Source organism: Vipera berus, assembly GCF_964194415.1.
Source record: "Vipera berus genome assembly, chromosome: 5".
In the NCBI taxonomy this organism is placed as follows: domain Eukaryota; kingdom Metazoa; phylum Chordata; class Lepidosauria; order Squamata; family Viperidae; genus Vipera; species Vipera berus.
The window spans coordinates 31,333,351-31,349,520 of record NC_138207.1 but is presented as its reverse complement, the minus strand read 5'-3'; the positions used below and the strand labels follow the sequence as shown (position 1 = coordinate 31,349,520).

The following is a 16,170-nucleotide window of genomic DNA, read 5'->3' as shown; positions in this document are numbered from 1 at the left end:
CAGTACGTGCAAATACAGATATCCTGAAATGTCCCTTAAGAACTCTGGAGGGAAGAGTGCCTCAAAAAAAGCAAACAATGCTGGTTTTAAAAAGATACCATCAAAGCTAACTGAGGTTTTGAACTTTGAAATGTTTGAACCATGGATATATCCAGGGGATCCAATAATACAGTAAGTTGTAACAGCTTATCGAAGTTAGCAAGACATATTTATATTCACATTTTACTGCTGCCAAGGAAAACCCAGTTTGAAATGGCTTGTGGACTTCAGGCTGAAGAGTTGAAGTAAAAGTATCATTTTAACAGTGTGTTTCATAACAGTAGAAAATGCATTACTTTGGTCAGCATTTGCACAACTATTGCTAATGTCTTCAGTGTGCCAACACTTTTATATAACAGTCAGAAAGCAATCCTGCTAAAATGGCAGTATGCACTGCAGAAGGGACTGAAGCTAACCTTAGTATAGCCAAATAAACAGTATATCAAAAGTTCGTGTGTGAAGAAGCCAGAATCATCTGCTTGCCAAAGGTCCTGTGCTTTGGAGCCTACACATTACTTTAACTAAAGCATGATGTGACCAAATAACTTGAGCAGGCTTAATTATTATGTCTTGGAGCAATCATCCCAGAAGACAAAGCACACTACCGAACTGTAACTGCTACCGGAAAAATATCGGAGTGATACAAAAGTCTTTATTCCCAAATATCTTCGAAGAATAGTCAAGATCATTTTAGATTGTGCTGGATGAATCAAGGCCAAAATATATAGCAACTTTCACAAATGTGTCCCCATATTGTTTAAGGCAAAACACTCCAGAAATGCAGCACTCGTCATACACCTGATCACGCAGAAGAATTTAAGAATATGAATCTCCCAGATCCTACCCATACAGAGGTTACTCAGCATTCCCTAGCCTTTGTCTTCTTTCTTGTTGTTCTGCAATTGTGTGTGTTTTTTTTTTCTCTCTCCAGGCATTCAAAACAGCCTTCCCAACTATTTTGCCTTTGCCACTTTAGAATTTCTTCAAGGCTTACTTGGGGATTTAATGCTGCGCTGGCCTGCCAAAAAAAGTTGGTTTCTGTGAATTTATCTGGCAGCCTTTATAGCTGACCATCTGGAGAATATTTTAAACTGAAAAAGAGAAATTCAGAGGGAGAGACCTGCAACAAAAACAGTCAGCTCTTCTCCCCCCCCCACCCCGCCGCTCCAAGTCAAGAGATTCCTGATTCGTTTTTGGCCAAGGACTTCTCTATAAAAGCACCGCACTCTGCCAGCGCCGTCTGGGGAGCGACTGGAGCCGAGTACAGCAAATCTACCCGTCTCTAGTCCTGAACAGAGCTCACCAACTCACCGTCAATGAAACTCTTGACTAGACGCTCTTCGGGGTTTTAGCTTTCCACATGCACTGGCCGTCGTTAGACGCGCATACACGAAAGTGTTTCGAAATGGGATGGAAGCAATTGAGATGGAAGTCTCTAGAACCACACTGAAGGGACACTGCCCCTTATCGTGACCCGCAAGTCATCCGAGGGGGCGGCGGATGGTCGAGATCCCTCCGTCCATGGAGAGCGCAAGGCACCGGCAAAGGGGAAAGTTGCAAAGCGCGGAATCCTACCATCAAGACCAGGCAAAGGACTGGCGCCGAGTCGTTGCTGCCGTTTGTCCCTTTCTCTAGTCAGGGGCCACGCAAAATATTGCATTGCAGTCACATGACAACAGCATCGCCCACCCAGCCAAACCCACCCTCTCGTCCAACGGCCTCCTTTGCTTCTTCCGTTACCTGCAATCTCTCCGTTGCCGGCTGCCACATATTTCTCCCGCTGGGACCTGGCGGGGCGGAGCGGCGGGACAGGGTTGCTAACGAGCTGGCTGTGGAGCGGCTGCGGCGGGTCTCCAGCCAGGCTCGTTCACATCTGCTCGGCGTGTGTCAGTTCGGGGCCAGCCGCCAGAGGACAACGGGGGGGGGGGAGGGATCGAACGCCGCCCAGCCGAGGAGGGGAAAGGAGGCGTGTGCGTCGGAGACGAGAAGCCCCGGTTGAACTTGGGCTGCGCGCAGCAAGAGCTCGGCGCCAGCTCCTCACCGCGGCGAGATGCGCCGTCCTATTGCCTTAGCTCCCCCCTCCGCCCCTCAGCACCGCAGCAGCAGCGAGCGACGGGGATAGCGGACGCTAAATCCCACCCCCCACGAAGCCCCGCCCAAGCCACGCCTCTCCTCTAAGTTCCGCCTCTTCTCGGTCTCCCTCCTCCTCTCCCCCCCCACCCCAACCGAGCGGCGTGCTCCCTCCGGTCAGGAGCTTTCCCGTCCAACTGCTGCCCCCCTCCCCCCGCTGCAATATATGCCTCGCCGCTACGGGTGGTGGTGGTGGTGGTGGTGGTGGTGGTGTGCGGCGGGGTTGCCGCTGCTCTGCTATCCGGCCTAGGGTCAAGGATTCGCCGGGGGTGGTTCGGCGGCGCGATTTCAGAAGCCAAAGCGAAGTACCATCTGCAGTTAGGCGGCGTCGGGAATCAACCTCTTTTCCTTTCTGTTAAAATGTGACGATTCCAACAAAGAGTTCCTCGCTAGGGTTTGTTTGGTTTTTTTCCCCCCTTTGGACTCGGGATTTGTGACCCAGCCTTTTTAGTTTCTGATAGAATAGATCATCATAGAGAAGGAAGTCTGTGTGCTCAGTAAGAGCAAACACAGACTTGATGGCATGTGTTCGATGGCATTACAAGCAAGACACTTGGGCACAGCAGCGCCTGCATTGTCTGCGTTGCATGAGAAAAGTACCTCTTCCTTCCCCTGTGCTTACCACTTTCTACTGAGGGACCATCCAGAGCATCCTGTCTTATTGCATTGCAGTGTGGTTTGGAAGCATCACTGTCTCGGACAGGAAGGTGGTGCACAGAGTGGTGAGGACGGCAGAAAAGATTATTGGTAGTTCACTTTCTTCTGTTCAGGGCATGGCATATAAGCTGTGCTTGAGCAGGGTCCGCAATATTGCCTGGGATGCTACACATCCTCTTCGTGACCTCTTTTCCTTGTTACCTTCTTTGGAGGAGGCTTTGTGGTACCCAAAGCAGATTTAGTCATAGTTTTGTTCCATATAGCACCAGCCTTGTAAACTTTCAAGTTTCCTCTTTCTGCTGTGTATTCTAAATGGACAGTGTTTAATATATAAGTATGGGTGTAGGTATATATGTATGTATATAGCATATGTGTGTGATTTATGGGTATGGTTAGGTATATACTTTCGTTTGAGAGCAGGCAACAGAATTTCATTTTTAATGGGCCCACAGTAAAAAAAATGACAATAAAGTTTATCTTATCTTATATCTTACCTTTGTAATCATTATCATCATCAAGGAAGTGTGGGATTGGATTTCAACAAACTTCCCTTGTTTGTCGTGTTTTGTTTGTTATATTTGTGTGCTGTTGGGGTAGACTTTATACTTGTTTTTTCAAAAGTAAACTTTCCCTACTGTGAGTTGTCAATATGGCTTTATTAAGCACTTCCAAATCCAGTATGAGTTGAAAGGGAAGGACAAGTTTAGATCACAGCTTTGCTTTGAGATTAATTATCCTTAATTCTTTAGCATTGTGACATCCAACGTTTTATAAAAGATTTTATTGACCACTATGCTATTAACTTGACTACCTTCCTGTTTAGGAATTGGTTCAGCAGCAGAATGTATGTTTATAAATTTGATTGGTAAATAAATAGAAACTTTAAATGTTCAGTCACATTTAAAACATTTATCTGGCATGGATCAGCAATTGCCAGCAGTGAAGGGAATACTGAATTGATAGGCTGAGATCTTTTTATTTACACTTTTCATCAGCAGGAGAGGGCTATGCTTTTCCCTTTATCACAGTTAGTCTGATCTTGGTTTAATTAGTCTTACACCAGACTTTCACATTTCAGAAAATAATGATTTTTTTCTTCATTTCCATCACAAGTCAAACAAATATGTAAGTTTTAATTTTTTTGTCTACCTCACCTTATTGGTGAAGTGAAGTGAAGTGAAGTGAAGAGAACAGTCCAATTTTGGTCATTGATACGTCCCTGAGGCAAAATCTGCGTAGAAATACAATGCATTGGCTATTCATATCCAACAGTGTCCTCAGAATGTCACCAGTCTGACACCTCACACCTTTTAATTAGGAGTATCAAGATGTTATGTTGAAATTGTACTGAAGTATTATTTTAAGAATATAAACAGAATCAAATTAATTTAGGAAAATATTTTAATTCCATATTTTTTCTGCATGTCCTGTAGCATGCATAATGTTTCCACTAAGGAATTTGCCAGTTAAGCTCATAACAAGACCTGAGACTATAAAATACATTTGTATCTAGAAATCAGGTCTCAGCAGTGTTCCAAGTCTAGCATCATTTATATCTGCCATTTCATCGGCAACATTATACGATGAAGGAGAAGGAAAAGACTTTCTGATACTCCTTTGCAAAAAAACCTTTGTCTCCTCCATTATGCAATCTATGTTGATTGGACAGAGTAAAGAGACATCTGCTGGTGAGCAATGCATCTCATCTCCTTATTTGATGGAACTTACTAAAAATGCATTTTCTACCTAGGTCACCCATGGAAACAAGCAACAATATGGCAAGGGCAACATAGTTTGAAATTAACCATGCAACTGTTATGTTGTTAGAGGTAGTTTGGTTTTAGATTTTGTTCACAATAAAATTCTAGAAAAGCACATTGTGTAGACTATGAACTCATTTTTTGCAGAATAAGTTCTTAAAATCTGCAGAGAAATAATGGCTGTCATTTCAGAAAAACTATCTTTTGGACAGTGCAATAATCAAACACTTGTATCTCATTTTCATTTTTGGAAGAAACCTATTGGAAATTGATATCTTGGGGTGGAGGACCATAATAACAACTAGGGCTTTTTTTCTCATAGAACGCTCAGAACGGAGTTCCGGCACCTTTTTTGGATGGAACCTTGTAGGGTAGGCAAGGCGGGGTTGTATGACGTGTGAGTTCCAGTACCTTTTTCTTTTACAAAAAAAAAAACACACACACACTGATAACAACAATAATACTCTGGAGCAAAGTGAACACATTCTGGCTTTCATAGTGCTCATTAAATAGTTTTCCAAACAGTTGAAAAACAATCTCAGGATACCGGACAAAGTAGTTTTATTCATAGGTTTAAACCTACATACGTTATTTAGTGTAATTATTTAATTTTGATTAATAAGATGTGTATCTGGTCAGTCATGGTTTAGCGTGCTGTGTAGGATGGTATCAGTACTGCAGAATATCATTTTCAATAAGTTAACAGCTGTTTGCAGAACTGGAAGCAGCAGATATTTGTAAAAGTCAATCTTATTGCTTAAAGCACTGGAAGAAGTCCAGGAAACCCCATTAGGCTTTTGTAGCGGAAAGAGAAGCTGTTTCTCCAAATGCCTAAATGCTTGTACAGGGACTGCAGGATGCTGCCTTTCCCATTTTCACTAAGAAAACAGACTAAATTATTAACACACACCAATCTTCCTTGATGCTCTTCTAAATCTGTAGATCAACTTTCAGAATCACACTGTGGAATAGCCATGGCTAACAATTGCGGCGACTGGAACCAACTAATCCATATTGAGAAATTTCAAATTATGTGAAGTGGAACCTTTTTTAAAATGTATATTATGCCTACTATTACACAACATTTTAATGGTTTTTACATGGTAATTATTCATAATCACCATTAAAATTTCAAGGCATGAATTATCACACTTCTTTAATTATAAAATGATGGTGAATAGATAGTTGATTTTGTTCTTGTTATCTCTAAACAAGGCTGAGGAAGGCTTATCTGAAATCTTGGAGAAGTCTGCCTATGAATGGCCAGATTTAGAAGTAATGATATATCATGATTTGTTTAGCTAATTTCTGGCTTGCATGTATCCATTAGTCCTATCTGGCTAGCAAACTGTGGTCCTTTTCTATTAACAAAGCTATGGTGTGAAACTGTGGCTCAGAGTTGGCTAGCAAATAATATTGAACCAGATGGATAATAATTCTTTATGTCTTCAAGTCAGTTTTCGATTCCTGGCGATTGCCTGGACTAGTTCCTACAGTTTTCTTGGCAAGGTTTTAGGTAAGTGATTTGCCATTGCCTCTTTCTTAGCCTCCTTCCTAGGGCTGAGAGAGTGTGGCTGGGCCAAGATCAAGAACCCACAGTGTCTCAGTTTCTAGCCTTTTGTTTTAACCACTTACCAAATTGGTTCCCAAATGGATAATATATTGATATTATATTTGTCCACTGCCAAACAAAGGCTTGTTTTCCACAACTAGTACTGCAAAGAAATCATAAGGCACTACTACTGGCAATTTTCATGAGATTTGTTACTTTAAATCAGGTCCCCAACCTAAGGGCCATGGCCCACTACTGGTCTGTGGCCTATTTGCAATCAGGCCACATAATTGGCTGGCTGGTGTGCACACATGCACACAGCCCCACTCATGCAAGCATCGCAGGCACTCGGGGCCCCACTCGTGCAAGAATCAAGGGCACTCAGAGGGGATTAACCAACTGATTACAGAAGAAGAAATTTTTACAGCTATTAAGGAACTGAAGGTGGATAAAGCACCAGGCACTGATGGCTTGACTGCGGCCTATTATAAAAACTTACAATTAGAGATGATAAAACCGTTAAAGGAACTGTTCCAGACAATCCAGAGGGGGGGAAAGGTGCCCCCGTCTTGGAGAACAGCTTTTATCTCTTTGATTCCGAAGGAAGACCAGGATGCTACTTTAGTTAAAAATTACAGACCGATATCGCTTTTAAATACAGATTATAAGATATTTGCTAAGGTTTTGGCTAATAGACTGATGAGGGTTCTGCAACAGGTGATTCATGGGGACCAAACGGGGTTTATTAGTGGAAGACAAATGAAAACCAATGTGAGACATATAGTTGATGTGTTAGAGTTTTTGGAAAGGCACAACCAGATCTCTGCTGCGCTAATCTTTTTAGATGCTGAAAAGGCTTTTGATCAATTGAACTGGCAATTTTTGTTGAAAGTTTTAGACAAAATGGATTTTGGGGAAAAATTTTTACAACCGATTAGGGCATTATACCAAAAACAAACTGCCCGAATTATAGTTAACAATAGTTTGACAACAGTATGTAATATTGAGAAGGGCACAAGGCAAGGCTGTCCGCTATCGCCCTTGTTATTTATATTAACATTAGAGATACTATTGGTTAAGATTCGGAATTCGGAAAAAATTAAGGGGATACAAGTTGGAGATCAGGATTACAGATTGAGAGCATTTGCAGATGATCTGGTTGTTACAGTGACCCAGCCAGAGAACTCTGTTGTGGACCTGATGGAGATAATAACACAATATGGGAAGGTTTCTGGATTTAAAGTAAATATACAGAAAACTAAAATTTTGGCTAGAAATATGACAGTTTTGCAGAAGGCTCTCTTAGAAGGATTAACTGGATTTGAGATTGTTAAAAGGGTTAAATATTTGGGGGTGATTTTGTCGCCCTCTAATACAAAGCTATATAAAAATAATTATGAAAAGTTATGGGGGAAAATTCAAAAAGAACTGGAGAGTTGGGAAAAATTGCAATTGTCTTTGTTGGGACGGATCGCAGCAGTGAAAATGAATGTCCTGCCCAAATTTTTATTCTTATTTCAAATGATACCGATTCTTAAGAAAGACTCTAACTTGGAGGAATGGCAACGTGGTATCAATAAATTTGTGTGGGCAGGGAAAAAGCCACGAGTTAAACTTAAGATTATGCAGGATACTCGTGAGAGAGGTGGCCTTAAAATGCCTAATTTTAAATTATATTATGAAGCTGCTGCACTAGTAGGAATAAGTGATTGGATTAATTTGACACAATCGAGGTTATTAAATCTTGAGGGCCATGATCTGTTGTTTGGCTGGCATGCATATTTGTTGTATGATAAGAAGGTAGATACTGTGTTTAGGATGCATATTTTAAGACAGGCATTGCTGAGAGTTTGGAAGAAGTATAGACATAAGTTAAGCAGCAAGATACCATTGTGGGCAATCCCAAAACACGCAATAGAAAATATACATGCTGGTTTCAAACATGATGAGACTACTTACAAGGAAATTTTAAGTTTGGAAAGGAATATTTGGTGCTTGAAATCATATAGTTTCTTGCGAGAAGAGAAGGTTGTTCAGACTTGGTTTCAATATATTCAGTTACAGGCCAGGTGGAAAGAAGACCAAAAAAATGGATTTGCAACGACTGATGAAAATTTGATAAAGCAAATTAGAAATCAAGGACCAGCACATATTAAACGGATATATCTTGCATTGATAGAGATCGATTCAGAAACAGAGCTTGTTAAGGATTGTATGATAAAATGGGCCCAAAACATTCAGGAAGTTATTACAATGGACACGTGGGAAAAGATCTGGGTGAGGAATGTAAAATTCACTCAAGCTCAAAGTTTAAGAGAGAACTTTTACAAAATGTTTTATAGATGGCATCTAGATCCTAAAAAGCTTGCAAGTATGTATCCGAATTATCAGCCTAAATGTTGGAGGTGTGGTGATGAAGAGGCAACATATTTTCACATATGGTGGACATGTAAAAAGGTCAAGGCTTTTTGGATAAAAGTCTGGTGGAATATGCAGAAGATTTTTAAACGGAGGATAAAGTTTTGTCCGCAATTTTTTTTGTTGGGAATAATTGTTGACGCTACAGTTGTGGACTCTAAGTTGATGCTGAATTTAGTTACGGCAGCAAGACTTTTGATAGGTCAATATTGGAAGAAAGAGGAACTGCCGACTATACAAGAGTGGATTTTAAAGGTTTCCGACTTGGCAGAGATGGCGAAGATTTCGGCCTATTTGAAAGATTACTCGCAAGAACATTATATTATGGAATGGAGAAAATGGATTGAGTTTATCCAGAATAAGTATAGGGTCAAGAAGTTTTATCTAGCATTTGAATAAGTCTTCTTTCGTTTTCTTTTTTCTTTTTTTATTTTGTCTTCTATATATATTTAATAATGCTAAGTTTTGTTTGATCCTATATAAGTTAGAGAGTGATGGATTTTAGAATTTATAGTTGTTAGTATATGGTTGTTTATGATTGCCTTTTTATATATATATACCTTGTATTTAGCTCTGGGAAGTCCGGGGGGGGAGGGGGGTTAGGGGGAGGTGGGGGGGGAGGAGGGAGGGGGGGAGGGGGGGGAAGGGGGGAGGTAGGGAGGGGAGGTAGGGAGGGGGAAGGGGGTTTTTTAAAGGAAAACTGTATTTTTAAAACTTTTCAATAAAAAAAAAAAAAAAAAAGAATCAAGGGCACTCGTGGCTCCACTCACATGAGTGTCATGGGCACACAGGGCCCCACTTGCACAAACGCTGGGCCAGCAGGCCCATTTACATGAGTGCTCAGGGCCTCACTCATATGAGTGTCACAGGTGCTCTCAACCTCACTTGCGCAAGCAACAGGTGCTCATGTGCGCATACACACACGCACACATGCCTGCCCCTCCCACAAAACCATCCACTCTTTCCCCCCTCCCACCTCCGGGCCACCAACCCAGAAAGGTTGGGAAATTCTGTTTTAAACAATGGATTCATGGTCTTACAATCCTACTTAAAGCATCTCTGCAGTAGCTGTTTACCATGAAAGTGTGCAGAGTATGCAATTTATGTAGTTAGTATGCAATGCTATTATAAGGAAGAAAGTATCTCAACAGGATAACTGAAAGTATAAAAGAAGAAGGGTGAACTGTAAGCCAAATACACCAATGGTCAAAGAAAATAATAGTGATTCTCAAACCAAAGGTTGAATCCTATGGATAAAGGAATCTTGGGTATATAATATAAAAGATGTCAGTGGTAAAAGGGAAAAGAAGTAACAGTTAAAATGCATGAAAAATGGATGGATTGTATAAGAAACCCATCTTATTAAGGTTAATATTTTTATAAATTCAGCTCAAAACATTTCTCTCTCAATGCCTTTGCTTTCAACCTTTGTCTGGCTTCACATATCATTATAATCCAAGACACAGTCAACCAACCACTTTATGGCATCATACAATGTGTGAACCCAGTCTCCAATACAGCCATGTGCTGAATTAGAGACTATAAAACAACCTCAAAGCCAACAGGAAATAATTTAGACTGCAATTGCAGTGATTGGCGGGGGGGGGGGGGGGAGAACCTCCTAGGATCCCGGTATGGTTTTGTTTTTAATTATTGCCAGAGCAATTACTGTCCTGTTGCTTCAAACTAATTTGTAGATATTAAGAGTTTATAATAATAGCCACAAAAAACAGCATCTGTTACTGGTTTGAATACCTGCACCATTTGTTACTTTCATCCAATTAGAAACAAGTTTCATAGTTAATTGCACTATTTCACATTTCATCCAAAATTTTCCAACAATTGCTTGTATAATGTTAGTATATTGCATGTCACCTTGCTAGTGGAATATGGACAATAAAATAGTGCCAAGCAAAGTGATTTCTAGCTTAGAAGTCCTAACTTGTATTATTGGGATAACCCTGAATCTTGCCTTTGAACCAAAATAGGCAAAAACTGACGGGTATATTGTCTTTACTATTGTCAGGGAGTGCTGCATATGGTATTAAAGTTAACAACAACATGTAAAAAATTTTTTCATTCTGACCAAAAAAGCATTATGTGACAATCTCAATTGAGCAAACTCATGATGTGAGACAGAGACAGGTCAATATTTATGGCTGCATATAGTGATGAAGAAGATTGCAATTTGCAATGTAAAAGGAGTAAAGTTCATGAATTAACAAATATAAAAATATAAAATAAAGAAAAACTGAGTATGCTGTTATTTTCATCCCATTAACAGAAGGATGAAAGTGACCCAATCTTGTGGATGTGTGGACAATGGAAGAAACAATACTGAAAATTGGGGGGGGGGGGGAATCAGGAACAGAAAGCATGACTTTCTGTAAAATGTTAGAAGACAGATATACCAGAAGATGAATATAAAATGGATGAAAGGAAAGAGTATGTGGAAACTGCTTGGAACAGAATGGAAAGAATGTGTATTTTTCTCTCTAACATAACGTAGTCAGAGTAAATGAAAGAATTATAGACAAATTAGTTTGTTAATGCCATCTGTACCTTTGTCTGTCTATTTATTTGGAAAATAAAATGTAAATTTTAGCCTTTTTCCTAATAAATACTACTAATCTATGCTCGGCAAAACATATCCTTGGGCTGACAATTTGCAGTCCTGGTTATTGCTAGAGAAAATATGTTAATAGAAGAAAGAAAAAAATATGAGGGTGCTTTGTTGATTTGAGAAAGCAGACCGTAAAGTGAATAGATTTCATTTATTTATTATTTCAGTTTTTATAGCCCAACTCAGTCTGAAGATTCTAGGTCATATAAAACAGAGTAAAAATAGAAAAAGAAACAAAGACAAAGCGTGCTATTAATAAATCCCCCCCCCCGATGACCGCCATAGACAATCAGTTCTCATTAAAAGAACAATAGAAGTTTTTGTGGCTTTATGAAATGCCTAGAAGGATGGGGATTTATGACCCTTTATGCCAAGGAATTCCAAAATTATGGGACTACAGCAAAGAGTGAAGATTGTAAGTAGGTCTTCTCACAATGTACTTACTGGATGGATAGATGGGCAACCTTGGCAAAGTGATGCTCGATGTCAGCCTGTGCTTCTCTGTGTAGGACTTTGTAGGTAATAGTAAGCATTTGGACCCGGATCCATAAACTGGGTAGTAGCACCCAATGCACCTTTAGTACTCTACAGCAATGGGATTGATAGATAGACTATAGACAGACTATAGATAACCTTTATTGTCATTTTTTACTGTGGGCACAATGGCACACATTAAAAAGGAAATTTAGTTGCTTGCTCTCAAAGTGCACACCTACATAACACACATTTAAATATACTATATAGAACATATGTATAACCTACACCCTTACATATAAGTAACATATAAATATTAATCACTGTCCTGATTAGCTGCATTCTGGCTTAACTGCTGCATACTAGATTAGCCAGAGTTTCTGGGTGTTCTCCAAATGTTGTCTTCATTAAGTACATTTGGAGCAGGGGTGTCAAACTGCCGGCCCATGGGCCGGATGCGTCATGTGAAAGCTGCGCCCACCCCATTGCCGGCAATGGCAAAACTGTCCCAATACATTGCATGATGTCACGTGATGTTGTGAGTTTGACATATCTGATTTAGAGCAATCAAACTAAGGGATGATTGAAGAATGAATTATGTCACTAAGGAACATTGTAACTGATGCATTAGTCAGAGCTGGGCAGACCATCTTGGCTACCACCATAACCCTGCTATTTAAGTAGTAGTCATGTATCCAAGAGGTTTTCCAACTCAGAGATCCATTGGAGAGGATTAAATATCAAAATCAATATCTGAAGAAAGAGTTCATGATTGAGCGAAAGAGGAAAACCAAAATAATTGTGTTAAATTGAATTGATGAAAATTTCACAATGAGACACAGAAGTTTAAGAAAAAACAATACAATACACAAAGCACATATGGATGCATTAGAATCAAGGATGGTTTGAAAGGACAGAAACATATCAGAAGCATTATTGTAAACCATTCTTAGCTGTTTTCCTTTCCTTATCTTATGCCTTTAATTTCTTTATCTTACTATTTCATATTCTGAGCTCTAAACAGCATTGCTTGCTCTGAAATGGATTGGTGTAATGGCTGTGTATGCAAATACAATCTACAGTTCATTCATTGGAATAAAGTTCTAGAGCGATTCTTAATCCTCCCAATGCCACACAACATATTTTCACTGCATTTCTGCTCAAAATTAGTTTTCCAAAGACCAAACTGAAATTATTATTTCTTATGGGAGAACAGACCAGACTGTAATGGCCATTGTTTATGTGTCTTCCAAATCATGACATGAATTTAAAATAAATCAGTCTTCTAAAGAGATTCAACTGCAAAGGTCAAAAAAAGAAAAGGCTCCTCAGGTTTTCCTACCAGATTATTTGGCTACTGCATTGCTAGCTTTTTACACTAATATAATGCAGGTGCTGTATCTGTCACACATTATAGATCAATTTCATACCAACATTTCCCAGTCATCTCTCATGAATACATTTTTTCTAACTGTGCATTACTATATTTAAATCTATGCAGAATCTTTAAAATTGAAAATTTGCACAGGTATGGAAGACACATTGCAGATGAGATATGAAACTAAGCAGATGTGCATATCACCAAGTTCTTAGAAAACAGCTTTCTGGTTTTGGTTTCAGAAGATAATTATCGGAGCCCTAGTGCTTGTTTTACTACTTTCATTATAGGTTGGTTACTATGGCAACCAGGCATCTCTCAATGACCTGTCTAGGTATCAGAAGAATTTATATTTGCACTATTCAACCAGGTGTTTGTAGTATTCAAGAACACCATAGAGTTCAACCACTTTTTCTTTCACCTTCTGAACTAGTTTCAAAGCTGGCTACTGTGTTAATGCAAATAAAGCGACTAAGGCTTAAATTCTATGAAACTTGGAAACAAGTCCATTGAAGACAACAAGATGTCTCTACAAGTAGATGCATATGATCAGGCTTACATATTTTAGACCTTAACAATGATAAAACCTGTATCCATGTGTAATATATATTTATGTATGTATGTATGTATGTATGTATGTATGTATATGTGTGTATGGGTATGTATACGTATATATTTGTGTGTGTGTGTGTGTGTGTGTGTGTAAATAAAAGCCTTAGGAAGGAAACTCTGCTTTCTTCATATAACCAAATTTCACTTTCTTGTGAGATATAATATCATTCCAAGAAGGCTGTGATGAAAGACTCTAATTTGGGGGGCTGGGCCACAGAATTTTTAGAAACAGCATAGTCCCCATGATTAGAGGGGCCATTGCTTAGAAGGCAAAAATGATAAGTCTAAAAAAACATGAGTTTCAAATTACAAGCCACTCCTGTGATTGCATAATTATATCTTTCATTTGGAATATTTCTAATCCTCTCATTCCATACTGCCAGCATACAAGTTTCATTCAAGCCAATCATTCATTTTCTTTCAGCATCTCTCATCAACCTTCCTTATTCCTCACTCACTCTCATTCCCTCATGCAGAGTATATGTATTCATGTACATCCTTTCCACTTTTTACTCTGCTTTGATTTGTTTCACAGGTCTCCTTAGCTCTCCCATGGCCCTCCACTCTTTTCCTACATCAGTCCACTTTCTCAAACCTTAGTCCTAGATGTTTTCTTGCTTTCTTTTGTGATGCTCTCAACTCATCTCTAGACATTTTTCAGCAGTGCAAATTGTTTTCCAGAAAGCCATGTTGCCACTAATTTGGCAAACATTAATCTCTACTGTGCTTCACTGAGATATATGTGGCAAGCTACCCTGTTTCCCATAAATATGATTATGTTAATTATTTAATCACAATCTTATCCTCTTTTATTTGAATATAAGCCCACTGAATCCAATTCAGTGATTGGTTTAATTACTATTATTTAATTATTGTATGATTATTTGATATGCTGCCTCCATCACCAGAGCTAATTTCACCCAGAGAAAGCAATTTTGTTGCTCCAGAATACTTTGAACAGAGCTATATAATTATTAATTGTTAATAAGGTAGATCCTTAGCTGGTAGGCACTATCCATCTCTGAACTCAATCATAACTGAAAAATATTTTTTCGTAATAATTGAGATTTCAATAGCTGACACCTTTACCAATTTGAAGCAGAAAATTAAATGAAGTTTCCTTTAAATCATTGCAATACGTTTTAAAACTTAGTGGCCAATGAAATCTTATTGTAAGCAAAGTGGCTGCAACAGCTGAAAGGCATTTCTGACTAAAAGATAATCTGCATCTCATAACAGCTAACTCACTACAGAGTTTAAATTTTGCACTTACTAAAAGAATAAGAACCTTTTCAAACCATTGGGTGTACATCATCCAGATGCAGGTACCAAATAATGTAATAATGTTCTTTGCTAAAAAATTAATATATTTGATGATGGAAACAAAACCGGCAAGCATTGCAATTCATCATCCAGGTTTTGTGAGGACTTGTGCAGCAGAGATACTATTCTACTGAAATATATTCGCTAATCTTTTATAATTTCTTCATTACTGCTAATATCAATAAATTAAATTTAAAGTGCATATTGGGAAAGCTGAAAAGAATGTCAACCTGTAGTCTTCCTGACAATTAGAATTGTATTTTAATCAAATTATAAGTTTCTAATAAAGCATTTTACTTGCTCTTTACTTTTCATGACATAGAGTCCACAAGGTATAGCTAATTTTGCATGTACAGTTTAAATATTTTCCATTCAAATATTAAAATGTATAAATAAAGGTGCTAAAGATAGAGGATGCTGCACCATATGAGTAAAACAACTTTGGGAGAAATGCTTCTGTTATATGATTAGTGCTTATTGGCTGCATCTCACATATAACAGAAGGGAATTTGAAAAGCTGTCATGTGGTATGAATATTAGAAGCGCGCAGATGGCAGTGTCAACAGGCAAATAGATTTTACTACATTTGGTAACTCATTTTCCTAGAGTTATGCTCAATCTCTTCTGTGGATAGATTTACACATTGCATGAAGCCTTAATGTGTTTAACTGAAGCTTGTTGAATCTGCAGAGTTGTTCACATATCCTACTCTAAGTGTAAAAGTAGGTGAAGGAGCTGAGAAACAATAGCATTTCTTAGCCACCCTTCCTCTTGGGGCAAGGGATAAAATTATATTCTGAAACCAAGCAAGAAGGCCTCCCCCAAATTGCATATGGTGTCCTTGAGAAAGACCTTCAGAAAACAAGAACTATATGTGTGATTTGGAGAATTGAGGAGGAGTCCTTCTCACAAGATTTTAGAAGGCTTCAGAACCTCTGTGTTGGCCCCAGCATCGCCCTTACCCCAAAGGAGAGCCACTGTGAAGGGTGGCCAAAAGGGAAGAGATGGGGGAACAAAGTAGGTGACAGAAGCTAAAGCACCCCTGTGGTCATAAGTGTGGGCGGGCTGCCAAGCAACTGAATTTTAATCACATAACCACAGTGACACTGCAGCAGCTGTAACTTCAGGCACAAGGCTTAAGTACTATTTGCTCAGTGCCATCATAACATTGAATGGTTGTTGAATGAATGATCTTTAAGCAAAG

The 16,170-nt window shown here is 39.0% G+C and overlaps 1 protein-coding gene across 1 annotated transcript in view; it reads right to left on the bottom strand.

The window, feature by feature from the left end:
- PID1 (phosphotyrosine interaction domain containing 1) overlaps positions 1–2,000 on the bottom strand; it is an 83,266-nt gene extending 81,266 nt beyond the window's left edge. The window contains exon 1 of the mRNA XM_081330010.1: positions 1,780–2,000. Coding sequence (XP_081186136.1) covers positions 1,780–1,809 — 30 coding nt within the window. The 5' untranslated portion in view covers positions 1,810–2,000. The remainder of the gene's footprint in view (positions 1–1,779) is intronic.
- Between the last annotated feature and the right edge of the window lie 14,170 nt (positions 2,001–16,170).